The sequence below is a fragment of the Athene cunicularia genome (genome assembly GCF_003259725.1).
Source record: "Athene cunicularia isolate RWA chromosome 14 unlocalized genomic scaffold, athCun1 chr14_part1, whole genome shotgun sequence".
Classification (NCBI taxonomy): Eukaryota; Metazoa; Chordata; class Aves; order Strigiformes; family Strigidae; genus Athene; species Athene cunicularia.
The window spans coordinates 15373645-15395839 of record NW_020799118.1 but is presented as its reverse complement, the minus strand read 5'-3'; the positions used below and the strand labels follow the sequence as shown (position 1 = coordinate 15395839).

Here is a 22195-nt window from a genome sequence, read left to right as displayed (position 1 = left end):
AACTGCCCGTACTTTATAGCATGAGACAACCCCACCCATTTCATTGCTGTGCCCTGCCACCTCTACTGGCAGGGCAAAAGGGACAATACCTTGTCACACAAATAGGGCAGTGCTCCACGATGTGAGCACGTGGATGGATACAGACTCTGTGGGAGGCATTCGGCAACTAGCCAGTTACATTATCAGTGGTCCCACTTCATCCCCATTACAGAATCACAGAATTGTCTAGGTTGGAAAAGCCCTTGAAGCTCCTCCAGTCCAACCATGAACCTCACACTGACTGTTCCCAACTCCACCAGATCCCTCAGCGCTGGGTCAACCCGGCTCTTCAACCCCTCCAGGGATGGGGACTCCCCCCTGCCCTGGGCAGCCCATTCCAACGCCCAACAGCCCCTTCTGCAAAGAAATCCTTCCTCAGAGCCAGCCTGACCCTGCCCTGGGCAGCTTGAGGCCATTCCCTCTGGGCCTGGCGCTGGCTCCTTGGTTCAAAAGACTCATCCCCCCTCTCTGCCCCCTCCTGTCAGGGAGTTGCAGAGGGCCAGGAGGTCTCCCCTCAGCCTCCTCTTCTCCAGACTAAACCCCCCCAGTTCCCTCAGCCGCTCCCCAGCAGACCTGTGCTCCAGACCCTGCCCCAGCTCCGTTGCCCTTCTCTGGACACGCTCGAGTCATTCAATGGCCTTTTTGGGGTGAGGGGCCCAAAACTGAACCCACTCATCGAGGGGCGGCCTCACCAGTGCTGAGTACAGGGATCAGATCCCTTCCCTGTCCCTGCTGGCCTTGCTGACAAAAGCCAGGATGCCATTGGCCTTCTTGGCCACCTGGGCACACTGCTGGCTCCTGTTCAGTCGGCTGTCAATCACTCCCCCAGGTCCCACTCTGACTGGCAGCTCTCCAGCCACTCCTCCCCAAGCCTGTAGCTCTGCTGGGGGAATTCCTGAATGTTACATGAGAAAAGCTGGTAAAAAAACAGCCTCTGGGCCAGCTGTGTCTTAGTAATCACTGATGATGTTGCTATCCCTCCCCGTGACCTGCTTCCAAAGCAATGTTGACTTTATCTCAGAACTTTGCTTCTGAAGTATGAGCCCTGAGCCCTCCTCAATTTGCAGCACAGGTTACTGAACAAACATGTCTGAAAAAGCACTTTTCCACCGAGACTGTCTGGGTCAATGCAAAGTTAGCACATTGTGGTAGAAACATCCACAGGAGAAGGAAAACTTGGCAGCTGGTGAAACACAGCAAAAAAAAGCATTATCTAAAGCATAATAGGAAAGAAGTCATGGGATAGCAGGGCCAAAGCCATTGCTCTGACAGCAGGATACATCTCAGGAAAGGGCAGAATCCTACCTCTTCCTCCTCTAATGTCTGACACTCGGCACAGCACAGCCCTTCTGGGAAAAACAGCTTCATATCCCGGACAGCTATTTGATAGGATTTGGAGCCTGAGAGATAAAAAACAATGAGAAGATCCTCTCAGGCCATGAATTAAACATTCTCTAGACTCACACTCATCTTTCTGAGAGATTGATGATGTGCAACTTACTGAAGTAATTGCTTTAAAGGCCAGCTGTTCTGTACAGTAATAGCAAACATTTAAAACCATTATATTTAGAATAGTTCCATTGCCTTCTTGGTATTTTGATTCTGTCCTATTATTGCTCAGCTGCTTCTTCATGTAAACAAGATGACTTCTATTTCCTAACAGTGTAGTCAAGGGAATCGTGTTAAGGAGCCTGTGAAACTCTTCAATACCAGCTCCCATCCCCCATTGTTGTTCCTTTGCTTCTGGAGCACATCAGGTTGGTTTTACTGAATGGGAAGGAGCTACTAGTTAGTAAAGCAAATGTGCTTAGCAACAATAATGCAAGTCCCACATATGCTGGGGGCTCTGATTTACAGAGAAATCAGAATTAATGTGAGACATCGCTGAAAGCAGTGTATTCTTCTGTTCATCTGCAGTCAAGAAAGGAAATTGAGACTGGAATAGATACAGAGAAATAATGAGAGGATCAAAGAAGGCATGGAGAATTACCTGAAGAGTTAAAACTAAAAGACTTTGGCTTATTTGACCCAACATAACACAAAGCTGAGAAGGAATCTGATTTCTGATAAACACAGAGTAGAAAAGGTCAGAGAAGAAAAAAGAACTACTTAAAATTAAAATACAGGTATTGGCACAAGAACAAAATGGATACAAACTGTATATGACTATATTTAAGCTTGAAAATGTAAGATTTCTAGCTATCAGAGCAGTGAAGTTCTGTAACAACCATTCAATTTGGATGGATGCTTATGAAAGGGAATACATGATGGGGTTGTCTGTGAGACAATTAACTGAACTCGGTGACTTGAGAGGTCCCTCCAGGCTTAGCATCTGAATATTTCCCTATAAAGCAACACTGTTATAAAGCACTACTCAGAATGTTTTGATATTTGTGGGTGGAAAATGTTAGAGAAGGAAAATCTATTTCTGTATAACTGGAGTTCAGATAGAGTGTCAATGTGCTGGCACAGATCCATGCTCCTGGGATACAAATACACAAACCACAAATATCCTCTGAAATATTACCACCTTTGCAGGCTACCCATTCAAAAAATCATGTCTTACTGCTCTTAGAGCACTCAACCCTGTTTGAGCATCATAATTCTAAGTATTGTATAGTCAGAGTCCTTAATGCAGTAGTTTACAATCCTAACATTGCATAAGTCACCAGTGTATAAATTGTGCTGGATCCTTTATGTCAAATCTTTTTTGTTTAAATCACTGACACCATTACAGAGAACACAAATGCTCCCAAAGCTACCAACATTTTACTCTCACTTTGCTCAAGGTATAAGATTGTGTAAGATGCATGCATAAAAGCTCTCTGGGTTCAAGCAAAAGCACTATACAATGACTTCATGAGACCCAGAAGAAATGAAAGGAGTGCAGGTTTACCTCTGTAGCTGAGCCTCAGAATATTAAAACTGCATTGCTTAGTTCAATGGAACTTGTTGTTCATCTTACTCGAATTTCCCCAGTCACTTCAGGAGGAAACACACACCTCTAGTTTGCTCTACTTCAGCAAGGTGGCATTAACTGGAGATCTTCCTCAGCTGGAGCAAAACTGAGAAAGCTTAGTATTCCCCTCTAGGAAAGGAAGATGGTCTTCCACAGTCTCCCAAATGATTACTCATGCAATGCTTAAGCTCTTCCTGCTTAACCTGTAGGTAAACGCTTCATCATTATAGGAGGACAAGCTCTTGGATGTGCAAGGGGTATGAACACTCCTTTCCTTATGGACAGACACCCCCCTGGCATAGCAGCTGGATCAGATTCTTGAGTCAGAGTTAGTGAGTATATTAGATACAGCTGTACCCATTTTCCTTGACTGTGTGCAAGGATGGCTTTGGGAGCCAGTGATACAGCTGGCTCCAACATGATGCACAAGCTGATCTCAGAGGGCAGGCGGTAGCCAGCAGGTGGTTCAGCTCTGTGCTTAGCCCAGGCTTAGAAGGCAGCAGGAATCTGCAGGGAATCCCTAAGCAGGCATCTGGGGGTTTCTCTAACACAGTGAGCTCTCTGTGACTCCCAGAGAAATACAGGATGAGGCTCAGCCTTTCTTGCTAATACAGACTGAGTTATGCTAGGGATGTTCTAACTGTAGCATGGCTATCTTAGGTTTTGGCTATATATTACCCATTCTTAGCCATGACTGATGAGTTCTCGTTCTCAAGGCAACCTGGATACACAATCCATTAATCTTAAGAGCAAAAGAAGCAGGGGCTGATAGTGGAAAAATATTGGCTGAAGAGCTCTGACCATTTATTTTGTGTAGGTAGATCCTACACTTCAGTTACTCCCACAAATGAGATCCTGTGAGTAACCATGGTGAGAGATCTCTCTCAGTTTAGTCTTGGTCATATCTGATAAAAATGGTTCTACATCAAGGGGTTGATTCTCTTCCCCAAGCTGTATGTGGTGGCTACTTCATTCCCTACCAGTACTCCACAGAGGACCACTTGATATGGATGAAAATAGGGAGCGATTTGACAGCACAGAGTACAATAGGAAGAGCCAAATAATCCAGTGGATCTTGACAGGAAAGTTCTTCTGGAACCTAAAGGCATACAGTGCCTGCTAGCTCACCTGTGTTTACAGAAACTCTTGGTTTTGTTATTTTTATATACCTTTAACTACATATGGCACAAACAGTACCACACTGAGGAAAAAAAATACTCATGGGCAGTGAACTAACGATGCTTAATTCCTTAAGAAGTTTTGAATTACATCCTTCCCTCTCTGTGGCAATAGCCCAGGCCCCCTCCAGCAATGCTCTATAGGCTGCTCTCTCCAGCAGTACTTCCCATTTTCCCATCTGAGCTACCTCCCATCCCACCCACCCACCAGACACCCTGCAACATCCTAGTTCCCTCCCTGCTGGCAGATGAACTGGTACTGGTCCAGCACACTGAACTGGTGTGCTGATGTGCCAGCTGGCAAGAGCCTCTCGGAATGGAAAATAGCTGAGTTTACCTGCTTTCCTCAGTGAGAGCAAATTTTGATCACCTCTCTCTAGCCAGTAATTAATGTTTGAGATGTTACAGGAACTCAGTATTTTGGAGTCTTTTATCCCTCTGTGAAATCTGGTTGCAGTTGGCCAATGGGTTATGAAGTTATCAGGAGATTCAGAACAGATAGAAGACAGATGGGTTCTTGGGGATAATTACAAAATAACCAAGCTAAAAGTACAAAATGACCAAGCAGTGAAGAGATCAAAGGAAATCTGTTCTGATGGAAGACAGATCTAGGGCTGTTCTGGGAAGAAACCTTTTTTAAATATATCTTCCGGGAGAATATTTCATAGCTTGAGATACACTCATCTCAGCCACCAAGAAAACAATGAAAGCTTTCTAGGGAATAATGGTCTCTGTTGCCTGCCAGGGCTGGATCTGTGTTGACAGTGCAGGAAGTAACAGGACATAATGTATTTTTTCCATTGGCATATCTGAGTCTTTGGACTTTTCTTTTACAAAAACCTACCATAAAATCCATTCTGGACTGTGCTGATGCCATACTGAGCCCTCCAGAGGAGCGGATCTAGTGCTTGGGCTAGTTTAGGATCCTCTGGCCCCAGTAAATCTATCAGCTTCTTCACAGCATTTGGCCTCTGAAGACACAGCACAAGTGCAGTGCCTGAGGTAAGGTAGGTACAATGAGCTTCTAAAACAGCAGGATCCTGAAAAGAAATAACAGAGGCAGAACAGGTTATGAACAGTGTTGGCAAGAGCTGGGTACATCCCGACTTTCCTTTGGTTAGACCCATCCCTGTTGTAAGCAAGCAGATATGCCATTACTCCTTGCTTTTTCTCCTCTTTGCAATGTATGTGCTAGTGGTTACTGCAGGCAAATCTTTTAGAGTACATACCATGGCCACCAAGCCAGTATCTGCTGTGACATCTACGAGGAAATTGGAGGTCTAGTTTTCCCACCCTGAGTCCACACAGAGCTAAAGAAAAAGTAAAGCACTGAACTTAAGCCATAGCAGCTTATGGATTTAGTCCCCATGGTCATAGATTAGCTAATTGTAGTTTTTACACACACAAACAACTTTAACAGTAATTTCCTAAAATCTTTTAGTAAGAAAGAAAACAAATTCTTATTTCTAAAAGACAGAAAAGCCTTGTGCTGTGTCTTGTTCCGCATATCTCTACACGCTAGGTACCAAAGGTGGAGTTCATTTTTGGGGATAAGGTCAAAACCAAATCGCTACTCTGCACTTTAGTAGTCTACTGCTGGCCTTTTAATTTATGCAATGCCCTTTTCACTTTACCTTCAGTATGACATATGGATAGGGTGGAAGCAACGGACATTAGCAATACTAACAGGGTCATAAGTGCTCTGGGATAAGGAGACACATTTAATTCTTTGGTTGATATAAAATGATGGATTACAAATACCAAAACTTTTCTTTTTAGATTCACGAAAGGAAGGACCCACACACCCACCCTGCTACTAAAGCCAAGCTTCTCCCAGAGGGTGGTAGAATTTCATACACCAGTTAGGATCAGGACTGCAGAAGTAGCCAGCTTAAAACAAGGAGGCTCCGAACACAGTACTAGATGGGGGCTGAAAGAAAACAGTTCACTCTTCCAGCTTTGTCACCGATGCACTGTTCTCCGTGACACATTTCTCTACCTTTGCTTCTTTCCCAAGTGAGGTCAGTTCAGCCTGTGACCACTCCTGAGCAGATGTAGCTATGCAGGTCACAACACCATGGGATCTTTATTTTAACTAAGGATGAGTGGTAATGATAACTAACAAACACTGCACCAGTGAGAAGAGTCTGATTTGAAGGCTGGAGACAGACATAATGATTGAGGAGCACAGGGAAAGGTCACAAGTGCCTGGAGCAGAAGGCTACCAAGGGGCAGCAGAGCACTCACAGCATAGCTGACTGTTTTAATTAAGCAAAACCTCGGAAAGCCAGGCTTGTTGGAGATGTCTCCACTGAGCGAGAGGTCAGGGTGTCCATAGCAGCTTGCAGGCTGCCTCCCCCTACCCCCTTTATCTTAATAAAGTGGCAGGAGCACCCAGCTCTGCCTCCCTGCGCTCCACAGTGTGGCAACACCCGTGCTGCAGAGAAGGAAGCTCCATGCCAGTGCTCTATGTTCTGTGCAGCTTACAAACAACAGTGGTTTCAGCTCGCTGGCTGAACCAAGCCAACGTTATTTACTTTTTTCCAATTTTTGAGGAAATGAAAACAAGAGGGAAAACCACTATTTGATTCAGGTGAATCACATCATTCAGCCCCCTAAAGGTTTTAATTCCTCCATTTTTAATCTTCTAAAAGCACTAGAATATGGCTATTCTCTAGATAAAACATTTCGAAAAGAAAATCCCATCATTTCATTTAAAAATATGGAGATAAAATACTTCAGGGCCTCTTTCTCTTTTCTATCATACGAAACCATTCACTGACTTTCACCCAAATCTTCTCTCACTCACATTCCTCCTAAACTGCATAAAAATAAGAAGTAGGCTATAAATTGTAAACCATTGGCTCAATCCTGGTATTCTCTCCTGTACTCGAAAATGCAAAATGATCCATGAGACCCCCCCTATTCTTAAATTGGTTAGTTATGTAAGGGATTTGATGAGTTTCTCCCACCCCAAGAAAATACAGGGCAAAGGAAACCCTGGGGATGTCAGTCACACCACATGCCTGCACTTGTGAAACCTACAGGAAGGTTTCTGAGGCTCTCCCGTGATAAGAGAGCTCTGTTTAGATGAGGATGAAGAGTTTCAGCAGGTCATAGTATACTGCAAAATTCTGACATTCATTCAGTTCTGTGTAATACAAAATAAACCCTTTTTGCATCAAAATTTGTGTTAGTTTAAAAAATATGTATATAATCCACTTTTCTAAGGGCCTTCTCTTTGGGAGATGAACACCAGTGATGATGACTCCATGAAAATTTTCAAAAGGACTGGATATAACATATATTAACGTTCATCCATGTCAGCAACAGAAAATGTTCATAGGCACAGTTTCTTTTAAACAGACCATAATAAATGAAATTATTTTGTTCAAGAGCATCTAAAGCAGTGCTTTTAGATATGCATAACAAACCCCTTTTGTCCCTGAGAGGATGGTGTTTCTAATTGCGACCAACGGTGTCAGGGAGTCAAGGTGACTCCTTTCCTTCTGATAGATCCTCACATCCGCTCGAGACTCTGCCAGCCAAATGATGCCTTTATTTACATCCTGCCTCCGCACCGTCTTCAAACTGTGTCCTTGCTGATACCCGAGCAGCTGCAGCGAGATTGCACATGTGCGGCTGACTTGAATTCAGTGAGCAATTTTGTTGATGCACACAGAGAGGAAGTTCCAGCTGCGCACTGGCTCTGGAGGACTAACGGGATTAAAAAGCAGCAAAATTCTCCTTCTGCCTCCGCTGTTAGAATCACAAGATAGGACTGGAGGGAATCCGTCAAGTTATTGAGTCCAGTGACCTGCTATTGCAGGCAATCATATCAGGTAATCCTCAATAGAATGATCAGGTCCCACTGTAAAACCAAGGTTTTTCGCTGTCATCCAAACCTGCAAATCTCTGCAGGACTGGATCTGCTGGATAAGTGCAGAAAGGAGATACAGCCTCCACAGGCAGAACTCCCTCTGGGAGCAGTCGCTTCTCAGTCTGAACACAATCAGGTCACGCTAGGAGCTGAGAAGACAATGTCAACTCTATTTACCTGACCTTTATTTTTTAAAACTATTATTAAACCTCAGATAAAAAGTACTATCATCCTGTGATTAGGTAACCTCAGCAAACAGCAGACCAATTCATTATTTATTCTGTGCCAAAGGCCAAAAACTACTTTGAAGCTGAATGTTAGTTTTTAAGTTGAAAAAGCAATCATGTTTCTGAAATCATGTTGCTAAGGGTATTTGTCAACGTGCATGTAAATAATACATTTGAAAGAGGAAGGAGATGCTAGGTAGTCTTGCTACCAGTGAATAAAACCCAAATCTGCTATTAAGTACTATGTACACAGAACAAACTGGCATATTGCAGGGCACAGGGGAGTTTTCTAGAGATTTTTGGAGATGGATTTTGGATCAGGGTCCAGGGGTGAGGAGGAGATAAAAAGCCCTGGACAGAATTTCTAGAAGGGGCACACACACTGGCTCCGTGTTCTTCAACAGGAGATGCTAAATTTCAGCAATTTTCTCCCATATTAAGAGCTTCGCCTTAAAAACAGCACTGTATTTCATTGTCCCCTAAACTGAAAAAGAGATCAACAATGAACATCACTCCAGTTCAAATGCTTCATATGAAATTCAGCTGGGAAAAAAAAATTCTGCCCCCACCAGCTGCCATTGTAACACTTACAAGCCAGATTTTCAGAAAAACACAGTCTCTGAAGCATGCTGAGGCCTTTTGAAAATCTACCTGCTTATGCTGGGAGCTCAGCCTTTTTCAGCCCTCACGAGTGAAAGATTTTCAGACGTGTTCTAAAAATGAGAAGGAGCCCCTGTACAGCAGAAAGCATTTCCTACTGTCCATTGTCCCCTGCCAAAGGCAGTCTATTACCTCTGCTTTCTCACTTTCAAAATCTGATCTTTTTCTCCCCCACAAACAAAAACTCAATAGTCTGTAATATTTAAACTCATTAGTCACCAGCTCTTGAAGGAAACTAAATCAACACTCAACAGCTGCCCTAGTGTGTTAGAGAACTCCAGAAACGAGTAGGAAAATTTTCAAACAACTCCTCTTCATATTTACCCCACATACATGTACATGACCTCCCAAGGTAGACATTTTGATTTTAAAAAATGTTTTGTGTTTCAGATGATCAACTGAGCGTTTTTGTATTTAGCTGTATGATTAAAAGCCCTATTGGAAAGCACTTCCCCATCAATTCTAATAACCCCTATATCACTCTTACCAGTGGTCTGTAAATATTTAAAAATCAAATGCTTGTGCTCCATTGCTTTGCTATCATACAGAAGGTATTAATTGTTCCTGATTGATGGTTATGTTAGAGCACTGTCCTGGCATGTTCCTGTCTGCTTCTGGAAGCCTCTAAAGAATTTCTACAAGAGAGTGCTATAAACTCTCCCAACTTAACCCAAGAGCAATATTGACTATAAAGTCTTGTTTTCTATAAAAGTTAATTGGTTAAATGTCGGCATGAAAGCAATCAAATAACAAGGATTTATTTTTTTTTTCCCCCAAGGGAAAAAAAAAAAATCTAACTCCTTTAAATTGTTTCAGCTTCCTGGCTTTCACAATATCTTTATACTCATCTCAGGATATTTCAGGTTGAGAAAAAATAATTTTTAATGCTATAAAAGAACAGAAACATAAATCTATTTTTAGCTAACAAAAACCCATAATGCCCCATGATTTAAGAACCCTCTTTATTGTCTGTTAGACATTAGAAATTACAGTAACCCCATTTTCTCTCTTTGCAGGTCATTTTTACAGACTCTTGAACACAAGCTCCTGGAACAGAGATTCAGCTATGCATGTGATATAAGGTAACAGGGCTCCAGGGGTATATATTCTCTGGCAGTTCAAGGAATGTTTCCCAGTACCCAGGTTTAAACACATGGGAGGAAATTCAGGCATGTGTGCCGGGGGTGTGGTATGCTCATTAGATGTGCCCTACCTGGAATGACCTTGGGGAAGAAAGAGAGGACACCTGTTTCGCAGTTAAAGAGTCTGCATTGCAAATTAGCAACTGAACAGATTCCTGGGAGGTCTGTATTGCCTATATCCTCCAAACTTTTAGTTTAGGAAAACCAGGTCTGCTTCTTTATGGCATGCGATAAAAGAAACCGTCAGCATGTCAGCTTTCTTTGTGTCTGACACCGGTACAGATCTGATTGTTCTATATAGCTCACTTCTAACAACTCGGAAATCCTGGATGGGAATTTTTGTTTTTTTCAGGAATGGATTATTCACTAGCTAACATACTTCCCCACTCTAAACCTAAGCGTACCACAGATCTTTTCTTAACAAACCTGTTTCACTTCGGAAGAAAGTAGTCCTAAGGCAGTGTCTGGTTCCAGGTTTATGTGTTTCATCCCAACCACACGGAATTTTTCTAGGTCTAGTTTCTGGAGGATCCTTGGAAAACGACGGCTCCAGGCACCAGGTTTGATCAGCAGCACTGTGCAAAGAATCTGGGCTCCTGTAACAAAGCACAGTAGTGAAACCCAAAGCCACTCCTAAAAACAGAGGTAAAACTTGCAGCAGTATTTGTTTACGAACCTGGACCCACATCTGTAGAAAAGGGTTATCTAAAAGTTGGCATGAAGTTCACAAAAATTTGAACAAAACAAGTCCATTAAAAACCCTGTGCATGTACGATTTGGGGGGGGGGTTTGTTTTGTTTTGTTTTGGTGTTTAGTTTAAAAATATATCTAAAACAGTCTAGGCTAGGTTTTTGTTTTGTTTTTTTTTTTCAGGAAATCTACTCCGAGTCCAAAAAGTTTATGCTGCAGGTCTGTAGAATAAGACTCAATCCTTTATATTATATATGAATGTTTTAAGAGGGATAAAATATTCCCTTTTACATTTTTCATGTGAACTGTAGTGATTATGTGATATAATCCTTAAGGCAGCTATTAAATTCTTATTCCTCACAGTTTATCTCAGTGTTCTGTATCTTTCTGTTAGAGCTGTTTCGGAGAGGTGCTAACAAGTATGACAGGTCCCAATTAATGTTATAAACCTATTATGAATAGAATTGTGTTTACTAAAATTGAAATTTCAACAAAAACTTCTTGCTTCTGACAAAGCTCTCCCAGCAGAGCTGCCAGCCAGGTGCAGCACTCGGTGTGCTATGAGAAACAGAAAACAAAACAGACCAAAATAGTTTTGCTATCTGATGATACAAAATGTATTAAAAGGCAGAAAATACATAAATATAATTTTTAAATGACAGCATTTTCAAATTATTAGTTTCATAAATCTAAGGACCTTATTACTAGGAATATAGTTAAGATTTTATCCTAATAACATCCTTTCAAATTTTACTGGAAACTGTTGTGTCAGAACCAGTCACCCAGGACCCATTAACTGCTGGTGCCTAACCATGTCAATTAGCGTGAAGCATGAGGTAACGGCACTGCAGACTGCTAAAACTGATTCATGATTACCTGTTTGTGTACATAAAACGTCATTTTATATTTCCTGTACAGCCCACTAGTAATTATACTGATGTCGATGCAACAAAGCGTCAACAATGCTACATAAATTTTAATGCACACCGTTATTTTCAAATGGCAAGAAGCATGTTCCTGATTGACAATAGAGAAATATAGGATCAAAAATAAAAAGGAAGATTGCCCCCCCCCCCCCAATCAAAACTTAACCCTTATTGTGCAGGGAGCCCTCCTAATAAAGATTTGCTATTTTCTTCACATCATTCTGGAACAGAAAGGTTTAAATGCCATAGCAACAGCCTGCAAGTGCTGAAGCAAGCTGCTCGGATCCACTCAGCTGCTCACATGCAGCATGGCAATCTCGACTATATACCATTACATAAGTGTTCATTGTCCTCAAGATGTTTTACTTGCCATCTGCTATGTTTCTGGGCAAACATTCTCATTCTTGTGGTATGTGAATCACTACATGCTGCATATTTACATACTTTAGACACCTCAAGAGGGATTTGTCTTATGTCACTTTGTCATCTTGGTTTGGTCAAAGACAAGTATTGAAAACAGGTGGGACTCCTTGCCACCTAGAGTTGGTTTTCTCTCCTTGATAATTATGTGATAACAGCTAGAGAAAATACCACTGTCTATCAATGAAACAGTCTACTGACCATGACTTACCAGAGGTGCCTGTTTGACAGCCCTCAAACATTCCTGGTTTTCATCTCCAGCTGTGGCCTTTCCAGTCTTGCCCAAAATTGCCTGGTATTGTTATGCTTTTCTGCTTTGTAATATTTTTAGATCCCTTCCTCATGGCCAATGATTTTTTCCCAAAAAAATTATTACATAGGTTTTGATTTCATAGTGTAACTGTGAAAAATACTGTTTACTTTATATACTATTTATATACAATAATATGTGTGAGGCTTAAAATAAGTGTAAACTCTAGAGAAGCAAATACCAGATTTCCTGGCATGCTTAGAAAAGAGTGCATATCACTGCCTGTATTCAAGCCTAAGGAAAAAGTTAGTAGAATACTTTTGCTTATTTTTGGCTGGTACATCTAGTAGCTAGTTCCACAAAGTCCTTATCAAACCACATTTCTCCATTTACTCTTCTCTCACCTGTTTGCAAGTAGGTAAACAGTGATTCTGCAGGGCATCTCTGGATCTCTCCCACTAAATAAGCAAAGCAGACAGATTTGAGTAAGCAGGATGCATGTTCTGGGACAGTAATTTGAGAATGTTGCCATCATCTCTACATAATGCAGCCAACATTGCTATGACACACTTATTTTGAAGTGTTATACTGGGACATGCGTGGCTTGATCTCAGACATTCAGATGTATTGGGACACATATGTATGGGAGATGTCCTACTTACCACTTCTCCTGTAAGATCAACAGCATATGCTGAAAAGGACTGCAAGTACTAAATCATGATTCTTGATTACTACCTTTTCTGTGTATTTCAGGCAGTGGCTAACGGTGGGTTTAAGCTACCACTTTGTGCTCCCACTGTTTCACAGTCAAGTTAGAAGCTGTCTTGTGTAAGTCCCAGAAGCTCAGGTGTTTTGTTTAATGTCCTCTCCAGTGCCCTTAGAAGCAAAAACAGGTTGTGTATTCTGACTACACACCTACTGAGCCCAGATATGTTGTTCAGTCCTTTCCTCAGCTCTGCTGATAGAACCTCACTGACATTCCCCAAGCAGCCAGGAATGGCCACTTCAGTGGCTCTTTATAAAAGCAGAGCAGTATAAAAGGAGTGGAGTCTGGCGAGTCAGAACTTACGACAAAAGCCTATATAAAAATGTTTCCTTCAGTCTTATGTAAAACCTGAAGTGATCTGGAGAGGTGAGGAAAATTTAAGGCACTTCAAGGCATGTGTGACCTGAGAAGTTATCTAGGACTGGGGCGCAATCAGAAGAAGCTTGCATCAGATTGATAAAGGACTTCCTTTTCCAGTGATTGGCATGTTTAACCAGTGTGACATGCAAGGTAGATAACAGAAAACTAAAATCTGTTAATCAAAATGAGATCACCATTCTTTTGTATTTTTTACTGTCTGAAATCCATGTATTTCTGTTTCCTGGGTCAATGTATCTGGAAGGTACCTAGCCAAAGTGTCCTTTTCTTTTAATGAAACCTTTTTCTCTTTCCACATGTCTGTATTTTATTTTGCTGGAGTAATAAGAGTACAGAGGGTGGAACTAGTTCTGAGATCCTTGTCTCATGACTTTTTAGCTCACATCCTCACAGCACCACTTTTTTTTGTAAGTATTGGGGTTATTTGAAAGAACTACTAGGATCTGAGAGTTCCATGGTGACTTGGGTAGCACTGTAATATAAATGACAGAGTCCCCATCTGAGACTTAGGAAATGTGCATTCTGCTCTAATTTCTGTCACCCACTTGTCAGGCAGTGCTGATCAACACATTTCACCTCTCTACGCTTCAATAATCCCTCTGTAAAACATAATGAAACTCATCTTGAGATAGACATCTGAAAAGGGCTACTGAAGAGCTGACATTAACTACTCCTCTAGCCTACATTTCCACACCAGTCCTAGAGAGGTCATCCAGGCATGCCCAGAAGGACTGTGTAGAAGAAAGGTGATCTGGCAATACTATCACCTTCCCCAAGTACCAGGTGGACCCATCTGGACTTTTCTTCCTAATTGCCTGGGATTATGATGTCTAACCAAAGGTTTACTAATCCCATTTTCATGACTCTGACAGAGGACACAGAGTTACAGTTTTCTTCAATCTATTTTAAGAGTATGAAATTATTTGTTTTTATCCAAGAGGCAACTGATTTATACTTCTGGTCTTACCATTAGCCCTGGACCTCTTGCCAGGTGGTGGCAGGTATTTCATAGCAGGGCGGTGTTCTGCATCTGGAAAAGGAAGGAGATGTATTTTTATGGATTCACAGATGGGGGTCTTTCACTGTTTTGGGGTGTGCGTGTGTGACAAAGGTGATTTTATTTAGCAGGGGAAATTGCAGATGTTTTACCACTTGCAAAATACTGAAGAGCTGTTCTCTAGCACCAAGACCCCTCCACTCCTCCCACAACAACAAAAGCAGGAGGAAAAAGGTAACAACCTTATAAAAGAGATAGTGAAGGATGCTGAAGTCATGCTTCAGCTATGCTCCTTTGTTCTGGACAATGGCTTTGGTGGGAAAGGCTGGCACTGTGATTACAACCTCCCTCAATAAACTGATCTCTCAGTTCTGCTTTCCTCTTATCCTGCTTTTTGGTCTCAAGAGAACTTGAATGAAGGGCAGCAATGCATAAATTCTTATAGTTTTATACACTAACTTGGGATGTCTGGTGCCTTCTTTTTTGAAGGCCTCCTCTTCTTGGTCTCCAGTCTCACATAAAACACCCACATAGTTCACTGTCAAATCTAATATTTTGTGAGTATCTTTTTCCCAACACCATCACATTTTCTTCTTTCTGTTCCGTAAAGCCAATTTGTTACTCCGCACTACATAAGCACTGCGTTTTTGACACAAGCATCTAAGTTTGTGTTGACAACAAAGGACCTTTCTTCTCTGTGAAAAGATAGGGGAACAGCTATAAATTACAAAGCATGAATGCACTTATGGAACTGCGTCACTCCTCAGTTGATACACAGTGTTACCACAGCCTTGATTTATCTCTGTGTCTGAATAATCAGAACTCGTCAGGCTCAGAACTGTTTATCTTTAGGTGTGAGGAGTCAGGCTTCCCCAAGAATGGAGGTGATATACCAATATATTTCACATTAGAAGAAAACAGTGGGAGCTCACAGTCTGCTGCTCCAAAACATCCAATATCAATAACACCATAGTCTGCACGGTGATTTAGTTTAAAGAGGTGTGGCTATACATTTCTTGCTACAGGAGGAAACCAGCGGGTTTACTGTGCTGAAAGATCAATGCTAGCATATATCACTGAAGACTGAGAAGCTTTTGACTGCAAAGGTCTCCATTCCTCATGAACTCTTCATTCTCGTCTAGGATAAAAAGAAATTCTCAAGAAACCTGGTTTCTTCAGCTCTTGCAGACTGGTAGTACCTTTGTCTCCCTGAGCAGAGGAACAAGGTTGGGGCATCTAGCCTCAACAAATTAGGCACAGCAATTAGGTGCCCACATTTAGGTGGGATAGAACTTGGTCTCTGTTTCCCAGTTTCTTCAGAGACAAAACGCGTAGTATTATTTACTGATCCTGCCAACTGCTCTAATATCTATTTAGTATTTATGGAGTACCTTGAGATCTTCAGAAAGGGCACAAGGCCATGCATAGCCATATTAAATTAATAGGCCAACTTGTAGATGACCTCAACTGGCTCCTGCTGATTTAATATCCCTCGTCATTATTCAACCAAGCACAGAATTTAATACCAAATTATTATGTTTTTCTATGGCTGAGAAAAACCCATATCAATGGACTCCTTTGTCCATGTTCAATACATTCCCGAACACCTTATACCTGAGGATGTTATAAACTTACCAGTAACAAAATCTGTCTCTGTAAAGAAGAGGATGGCTTGTCTGAACGTCACCTCTGGGGTCATGGCCATTATTGTCTGTAGCTGACTGCCACTTTTGCTTGGCTTCTCCCTGCACTGCGTTAATCTCTCCAATGCATCTGCAAGAACTTTGAAGGCATTGATCCTCCGTAATGCACACACAAGGACTGGGTTTGACATTAGTATATCAAGGCTTCTTTGCCAGGAAGTATCTCCAACCTCAAAAGGGGTTATTTCTCTGGCCTGACGTCGAGTGAGATGGGGCAACCACTTGAGACCTAGGAGCTCAAATCCCAAATCGGGTCCTTCTGAAAGTCAAGAGAAAGGTGTTTAGCATCAGTTGACAGCACGTGTTTCATAGAAGCTGTGCTTTCTTTTGGAGACAAGTGCTCTAAATTCACATTGATTTTTTTACTAGACAACAAGTTCCAAAACTGCTTTGGCTTTGCCCCCTGTTGCATCCAAAATGGACTGTAATGCAGATATAGAAATATACTGGGAAAAACCACAAGATGCAAATGCTAGGAAATTACATTACAGTGAAAACAAAAAATGGGCTATCTGGGAAATCAACAGGGAGCCACAGAGAATAAGTGCCATGATTTGATTAGAGAACACAGCTAATGGAGAAGAGTTGAAAGGGAAATACTGAGAATACACTGATAACAAGATGGTTTAGGCACAGTATAATCCATAATTATAGATCCTTTACCACCACTCATAACATTCCATTTTAAACTATATGCATTATAGTAATAAGCTACAATTTAATGCTGACTTGTCTTTTTTAAGCAGTTTAAATGTTGTTGTGTTTGTAAAGTAGTCTTACTTCCAATGTAGGAAGATGTTTAGGGACTTAATCCATGAATGTTTGTTGCTCTAAGTTTCTCTCAGCTAGAATCTCCTCCTCACCTACCATGATACAGAATTTATTCCATAGCATTGTTTCAAGAGAGTAGGATATAACAGCATAAAACATGGTTCCAGACTTCTGCCCTTTGTTAGTACCCTTCCTATATTATTACTTCGAAGAAATCTGTATCATCAAATTATATAAAATCATCATCCTGCTTAGCACTTGACAGCACTCCTCATGCATTTGTAAGCATTTAGTGCAGGGGACTGTCATTATCCCTCCTGTGCCCATGAGGAAACAAAGTGCAAAGCAGTGAAGAGTCTTGCTTCTGATCACAAAGAATGTCAGTGGACAGAACAGAGTTTGTGACTTCTGGATTCCTGTGGCTGTGCCCCAGTTACACAGCTGCTTTATCTCCCAGTACTTAGGGAGAAACAATGCTCTGGATTACATAAAAGGCTTAGTAAGCCTAAGCACATCTTTGAACTAATTTGACACTCTCTGGAGAAAATTATGCCCACCTGAGCTGTATGCAATATGAAAAGTGGCCTGACTCATGACTAACTAGCCACGATAAATTCTTCAGTTCTTTAGGCAGGTAAACAAAGAAACCTGTCCTCCTTCCTGAGACCACTTTCACCACATTTTTCATAATGTTCCTGCTATGATAAAATAGCTAGACAGGATAAACTTTCCGGACCAACTTCTACAGCCCTCCCCAAGAGCTGGGATCACCTGCACTCCAAGACTGATTATTGGACCCAGGAAGAAGGATCTGGTGAAGGAGCTCTCCGGCACTCTTCATAGCGTCCATTCCAACCACTGTCAGCATGACAACTTGCTCCATTTCAGGATCAGAAGCATATGTTCGATTGCAGAAAAGATCCAGAGGAATGTTACGGGGCTCTGGCACAGCACTAAGGTTTCCTCCTACCCGGAGAGATCATCAAAACAGAAATAGTTACCCCATGAAAACAATTCTCAAGTCTTTTTTAGTGTGAAGGAATTGACTAATTCTCAACTGAGCAAAGGCCAGTGCCTTATTCCTCCTCACGCTGTAGCTCAGCATGGCCAGAAAGAATCATGCATGAGGAGCAGTATCACAGCAAACCCTTACTAATTAGTCACACTCCTTAACTGGAATTAATTTTTGCCACGTAAAGAGACTCTATTCAGTGGTAATTTTGATATCCTTATTCACACCATTAAGCAGAGTTGATAGATCTATACCAAGATGATTTAAGGCATCAATTTCAGATTGATAACTAATGACTGACTTCACATTAAACTGATACTTCATTTTGCTTTCTAGGAGATTACATGGCATACAGTTGATGGCTAACTGGGGACTGTTATAATACCATGCATATATCAATGGTCCTACTGGGAACAGTACAGCCTGCAGAACCCCAGCCCCTCAGAAATATATGTTTGATTCCATACTGTTTCACTACATTATTATTTAAGCAATTGTATAGATTAACATGTATTTATTTAGTTATTCCTACATCTTAACATTTTGGAATGCTAGAAAGTGGTGAATGACATGCATTTGATTATTATTTTTCCTTATGACTTAGTGTGAATTTGGTTTGGAGAGTAATATACTTCAGTTAAAACTCCTGATATCCAAAATTTAAAATAATTTAATTAAATAAAACTATATTAACCTGCTAAATACATACAAAAACACTACCTGTAGTTAGTGAACTAAACATCTGATAACCATGACCTCCAAGTGTATAGAACTAACAGGTTGAAGACTCTCCTACCCATACAAGTCATAGATTTATAACAGAAAACACATTTACTTTCTTTTTCAAGTCCTGACAACTTCCTACTTTGAATGAATGAGTTACTGAAGTGAATCCAACTGTATAAACTGAAGAACACCTGAGTAAAATGAAATGAGAAAGTACCTTCTCTGCACCTATGTAAGAACTACAGCTGCCAACATTATCACTTTAGTAAATTCTACTTTTACACACTTAACCACCAATTTATCTCATTTTAATATTTTGACTTCTCTTGAAACTGTGGCAATAAATATGTATTGATTTAATATTAATCTTTCAATTATGGTAGGTTTAAGGCTTAACTGGTTATTATCATGTCACATTTAAATAATTTATTTTTCCACATACTTTAAAATTTACATTAAAAAGGTATTTCCATTTTGTTTTTCTATTGATTCTTCTGTTCATTACCCAGCAACAGAAGACATCCAGTGAGAGCTACTATGACTGATGGACAGCAGAACACTAAATGAATTATTATAGACAAGCATATTCCTAATGTTCTGATTCAGGTAAATCCCCTAATAAGGTCATCAGACCTTACCAAAGCCAGAACGATGCATTTCTCATAGCTTTGACCTACCCAGTGTGTGCAGCAAAGTCTCGGTGTAAGGAGCCACATGCAAACACACAGAGGGGTCCAGCCCAGCAGTGGCAGGCAGGCTGTTCTGCCCGTTGCCAAGGAGGCCTTGCTTTGCCAGTTCATTCATCAGTCCTGTGCACAGAACAAAAGAAAATGTGAGGAATACACAGCTCTGATGCAGTCTAACATGAAAACACCCTTCTTATCAAATGTTTTGATTCATCTGACCACAGTCACATTACAGAGACATTAATGTGGGTCAGGCTGAGCTTACCTAAGAGACATGAAACACAATTTAATCATCCCTTCTCTCCCAAATGATGTTCACTTACAGCAGGGCAAGTAGCTGATGAAAACTGAGCTTTCTCCAAGACACCTCCGCACTGTGACCAGCACCCCAGTTCCTATTACCTTCTAACTTCTGCTGTGAACTGAAATGTGGAACAAATGCACAGCAGGTGCTACACAGCGCTTGAATTATAGTAAGTGTCTTAAATAAGTTGGTGTCCACAAAGAAGAGAAGTCACAAATCTTGAGCCCAGTGCTCAAGACCAGGCCTTCAAGGTGCAAGGCCAGTGCCCTGCATCCTACATAGCACCACACATCCACAGAGGTGTTGCTAGGATTACAGACTGGAACAGAAACATCATGTTCTGCTCATGTAACCCCCAGTCTGGAAAATACCTGATTCCATGCCACTTTTACAGACACAAAGTGCTTGAAACTAGCAGTCTCTCAGCCCCTGTTGTTTCTCCAAAAGGCTGGGCTATGCACAGGCAGTGCATTAAGGTACTGGCATACAGGACACCTCCACAATTGGTTCAGCCTTCTGTAATAATATTTCAGACCACAGTTTTATTACTTTGTATACATTTGATTGCTTTCTACCATACAAGCCTGTCAAAAATTTACTGTTGTGTAGCATGGGAAATGGACTATTTGTACTAGAGGCTGATGGCAAACCTCAGACATCAAACATAGCACTGACAAGAGATTTGAGCTCATACCACAGACAATCACCTATCTGCTTTTCAAAATTCAGGTGGCATGAGTAACCAAAAAATGTGCCATCACTGCCACAGCAGCATTACCTGCTGTTTATTCAAACTCGATGCACAGCAAAAAGTAAAGCTTGGACAAAAAATTATGGTGTTTGATCCTCAAGACAGAGGTTCATTACCCAAAGACATCTATCTGCTGTATTTCAGGAATGATTGCTGAACTTTTCTTTGCTTTGAAAACTGAACAGTGTTCAAGATGTTGAAGGAGTAATTGTTTTTCAGGGTATTGATTACAAATGCAAAATTTCTTAGTGTTGTATTTACTCTACTCATATCCTAGTGCTATTCTATAGTTCCCAGAGGCCAAACCAAAGCTTATGTGGCAAGAATGTCAGCTTCCCCTCTCTGGGGCTCTGGAACAGAGAATGGGGTAGGTATCTCTCTGGATAAGTTATGAAGCAGACACAGAACACATGGAAAGAGGCCTTTGCAAAATCTGTCTACAAACAAAGGAAAAAAATCCACAAACGAGTTCTCTACAATGAGGGAAAATATTTTATTTTCTGGAATATCCTTTGTTCCAGTACCCACTTATGTATTTCTAGTGGAAATTTCCCCATGCAAAACATGAACACTGTAAACAGCATCTGTGGCACTCTGTGAGAAAAGCAGCAGAAACTGTACTACTTTAATGAGCAACCTTCCTTGGGTCTACAGGCAGCAGGTGACACGGTGCTGTAATTAGTCTGCCATGATTAATCCACTGTGTCTGTCTGTGTTTTCAGAACATTCTGTGATAGTCTCAGGAGAAAAAGCAGAGGACTTTTTGAATTATCATTTTTTTTTCTAAACTTCTAAATGTTCTTTTCTATTGTGGATAGATTAAAGGAAGCAGTCGGGCAGTGGATGAATGTCTCCAGCATGAGCTATTTGTGGTGGTGTTAATGGAGGGGTCAGCAACAGTGACCCTCTTCTCTCAGCAGGGGTGTCTGAAGGGGAGGTTGCAGCAAAACAGATGCAGGAATGGACTCTCCTGCTGCAGGCAACATTCCCGCTGTCAGAGCAGGAAGAAGCAGGCAGAGCAGGTTCTTTGTTCCGCACTGATCACTACTGTTGCCTGTGATCTTCCCCACTTGAGACCAATTTTGGCTCATCCTTAAGAAAACCAAATAATGCTTTTCCTGAACTGGAGCCTCAGACAGATACTGATTCAAGTAAGAAGATCTGGGGCAGCAACTTACCTGGTTTTTAGCAGTCCCTACATGTAAAACAAGTTACAGTTCAGATGCTTGGAAGTCACAAGCATGCAGAACTCAGGGCTGAGGTTGACAGGATCAGATGCTATCCTCAGGCTCAGTGGCACATAAGTGTTTTTGCTAATCTACCTCTCTGTGCAATGAGAATACTGAAGAGGAGGTTATTGCCCATTATGGAGGTGTACAGTGGGAAGCCAATAGACAATGCTCACAAATTCAAATAGAGGAGGTTCCAACTTGACATAAAGGAAAAACAATTCCCCCTAAGGATGGTCAAACATTGGAACAAAGGCCCAGAGAGGTGGGGTTATCTCTGTCCTTGCAGATTTCCAAGACCTGACTGAAAAAAAGTCCTGAGCATCCTGATCTAAATTCATTGAGCAGGACGTTGGATGAGAAACCACTGAGGTCCCTTCCAACATGAACTGCTCTATGATTCTAAGTTCAAGAGGACTTCAGTGCTAAAGATCAAACAACTGGCAAAGATCAGTCTGCTCTGTTGGATTCATACTAGTGGCTGATTTATGTGTTGGTCTG

General features: G+C 41.4%; 1 protein-coding gene across 1 annotated transcript in view; it reads right to left on the bottom strand.

Annotated features, from left to right (window-relative positions):
- The window catches only part of C14H16orf71 (chromosome 14 C16orf71 homolog), a 94298-nt gene that overhangs the window by 12883 nt on the left and 59220 nt on the right, over nt 1–22195 (bottom strand). Inside the window, exons 19-26 of the mRNA XM_026859249.1 lie at nt 19402–19533; nt 17758–17952; nt 16148–16474; nt 14483–14545; nt 12776–12829; nt 10512–10681; nt 5021–5216; nt 1345–1439 (exon numbers count right to left, since the gene is read on the bottom strand). Coding sequence (XP_026715050.1) covers nt 1345–1439; nt 5021–5216; nt 10512–10681; nt 12776–12829; nt 14483–14545; nt 16148–16474; nt 17758–17952; nt 19402–19533 — 1232 coding nt within the window. The remainder of the gene's footprint in view (nt 1–1344; nt 1440–5020; nt 5217–10511; nt 10682–12775; nt 12830–14482; nt 14546–16147; nt 16475–17757; nt 17953–19401; nt 19534–22195) is intronic.